General features: G+C 44.6%; 1 protein-coding gene across 1 annotated transcript in view; it reads right to left on the reverse strand.

Moving 5' to 3' along the window:
* The window catches only part of adgrb1a (adhesion G protein-coupled receptor B1a), a 75926-nt gene that overhangs the window by 53833 nt on the left and 19593 nt on the right, over positions 1–2500 (reverse strand). Inside the window, exon 5 of the mRNA XM_062539750.1 lies at positions 1950–2114. Coding sequence (XP_062395734.1) covers positions 1950–2114 — 165 coding nt within the window. The remainder of the gene's footprint in view (positions 1–1949; positions 2115–2500) is intronic.

The following is a 2500-nucleotide window of genomic DNA, read 5'->3' on the forward strand; positions in this document are numbered from 1 at the left end:
CTGTGGGACACTACCGTAGTAAATCGGCCATTTTGTAGAGCTGTTCCAAATTCCAACTGATCGTTTCCTTCACCATGTAGTGCACTAGAAAATAGTGGCCTGAACATTTGGAGCACAGCTATAGCCATAATCATAGACATCTTAGTCGACCGAGAAGAGAGTGTGTGTGAAAAAAAAAAAAACAGCACAGACAGAGACACACAAAGATGGATGTCTTTTCAGTCCCACGCAGTGCGCCTGTAGGGGATCTCTCCTGCTAAAGCTACCGGCTTCCATCTACTGGAGGAAATTGCAGGCTTTTAAGTGAAATTAGCAGACTGGCAAGAAGTCTCCGAAACAAAATCCATAATGTCAAAAAATGTGCCTCCTTGCATTTAACAAATAGGGCTGCTGAGCTATGTCTTTTGGCCGTGTGTGGACACGAAGACATTCATTTCTATAAACAAAGTGGTCTTGTGCTCCAATTGTGAGAGGGTGAAAACATTTAGAATTGTTACAAAAGACTCTCCCCATTTGCCCATTCATTTTCCTGACACCCAGGTCAAATCCTTTTCCAGGTCGCTCTGTTGGAGAACAGAATATGTGTCTGAAGTGGTTTTCTGGCAAGTTCATTCTGCCTGTCTTTCCCTTTTTTTGGCCAGTGGAGTGATTGCCTTGCCAAAAAATCAAATCCTATCTTAATCACATCTCAGTCTCCCCCTGGGGTCGGTCTATTTTCGGGTGTGTGTGGGAGGACAAAATGTGTCACACACAAATGAAGCTAGTCATTTTCGTTCCTGGAATATTCACTGTCAACAAGCTGGAGATGTTGATTAATTCTCTCCATCTTTACTCCAACTTACTTCTACAGTATCTTACAACTATCTCTCTACCATGTCTAGTTTAGCTGCTTTTCTGAAGCAAAAAAATTAATATCATCAAGACTCAATCTTAGTGTCTGGAGTTTTCTTCAAATATTAATTCAAATGTAGAGAACCAAAACACTAACAAGAAATATAGATTGCACACTGGAAGTCAATTTCAATCCCTTTTGTGCCGCAAGACGCCACTGTGATTGTCCAAACACCTGCTTTGATAGTGAGTGGCGCAGATCGCCCAGTTGCTTTTTAGTACACACGGTGGGACTTAGAGCGTACATCCATCATGACGCCAGCACACTGATTTTCCACGCTGTCAAGCTGGCACAGATGACCGCCTCTTAGCCAGAACAAAACATCAGTGACTGACAGAGACCAAGAAAGAAAGAAAAAAACACTTATGTCCCTTCGTTTCCTCTTTTTTTCTTCTCTTTTTTGTCATTCTTCTCTGAGGAAAAGCTAGTCGTGATACGTCCAGAATCTTCTCTGGCAGTAACGGACCAATTAAAGAAGATTTAGATTGTCTTCTAAACGTCTAATTTCTGAAAAACCCTCTCCACCCAATCTCTTTATTTCTGCTTTCAACCATGAGAAACTCCATCTGTCAAGGCAGACAGTCTGTCTGAAATAAGCCATCGAGTCATGTTTCAATCAAATACTGCATTTGTCTCTCTAAGAAACCCTCTTTTTGATACCGAATTTTGAAGGCAGCTTGGATGTATCCATTATGCTGCCATCAATGTCCAATATTTTATGTACAATATCATATCGAGTAAAGTCTGCTTTTGGTATTCTGCCAACGGTGTCCCAACAACAAACACATGGAAGACAGCACTTGGTGTTGCTATCTTTCTAGGCCGTCTGAAACTAAGTTCATAGTTGGTACCTTGTCGCTTACAGTATATTGGAAAAGTGACTCATTAGGCAGTTGAAGGCAGCAAGGCAGCTGGCAGCTGCTTCACCATTCGGTCAGATCCAGCATCATCGATTCACACCGCGCCTTTACGAGCTTAAAGAGCCACGGGGACCCTCTGGTGCACTTCTTCTCTGAGTGTTCGCTGCTGTGGTGATGGAGTGGGTGTGTGTGGGTACCTGGACAGACGGCAATGTTGCAGAACTTCTTCTGCTTCTCGGGCCCCGTGCACGGCTCCCCGCCGAACTGCGGCGGCTTGCAGGTCCTCGTGCGCTCCCGCTCGCCCCGGCCGCACGTGGACGAGCACAAGCTCCACGGCGACCACTCCTCCCACACGCCGTTCACTGCAATCAGAGCAGCTAGGATATGATTTATAGAGAGAAAGGGACAGGCCACCCACAGGACACACACACACACACACACACACACACACAAACGTGAGCGCACGCGCGCAGACACACACGCACACACACACACACACACACGCACACACACACAAAAAAAACAGATACATATAAAATGCAGTGCTGCAGATTTTCCCATTTATACTCTCTTGGACAAAACACAACACTCACATACTACACATCTAGACAGACACCTCTACACACACACAGAGACAATATTGGCACGCAAATACCTACATGCAGAATACATCCTATGATATGAGTTTTTACACACAAGTGTGCACTAAAACATCTGTGTGAGTGTTTATGTGATGGAGATGCTGAGC

The sequence above is a fragment of the Sardina pilchardus genome, chromosome 6 (genome assembly GCF_963854185.1).
Source record: "Sardina pilchardus chromosome 6, fSarPil1.1, whole genome shotgun sequence".
NCBI lineage: Eukaryota > Metazoa > Chordata > Actinopteri > Clupeiformes > Clupeidae > Sardina > Sardina pilchardus.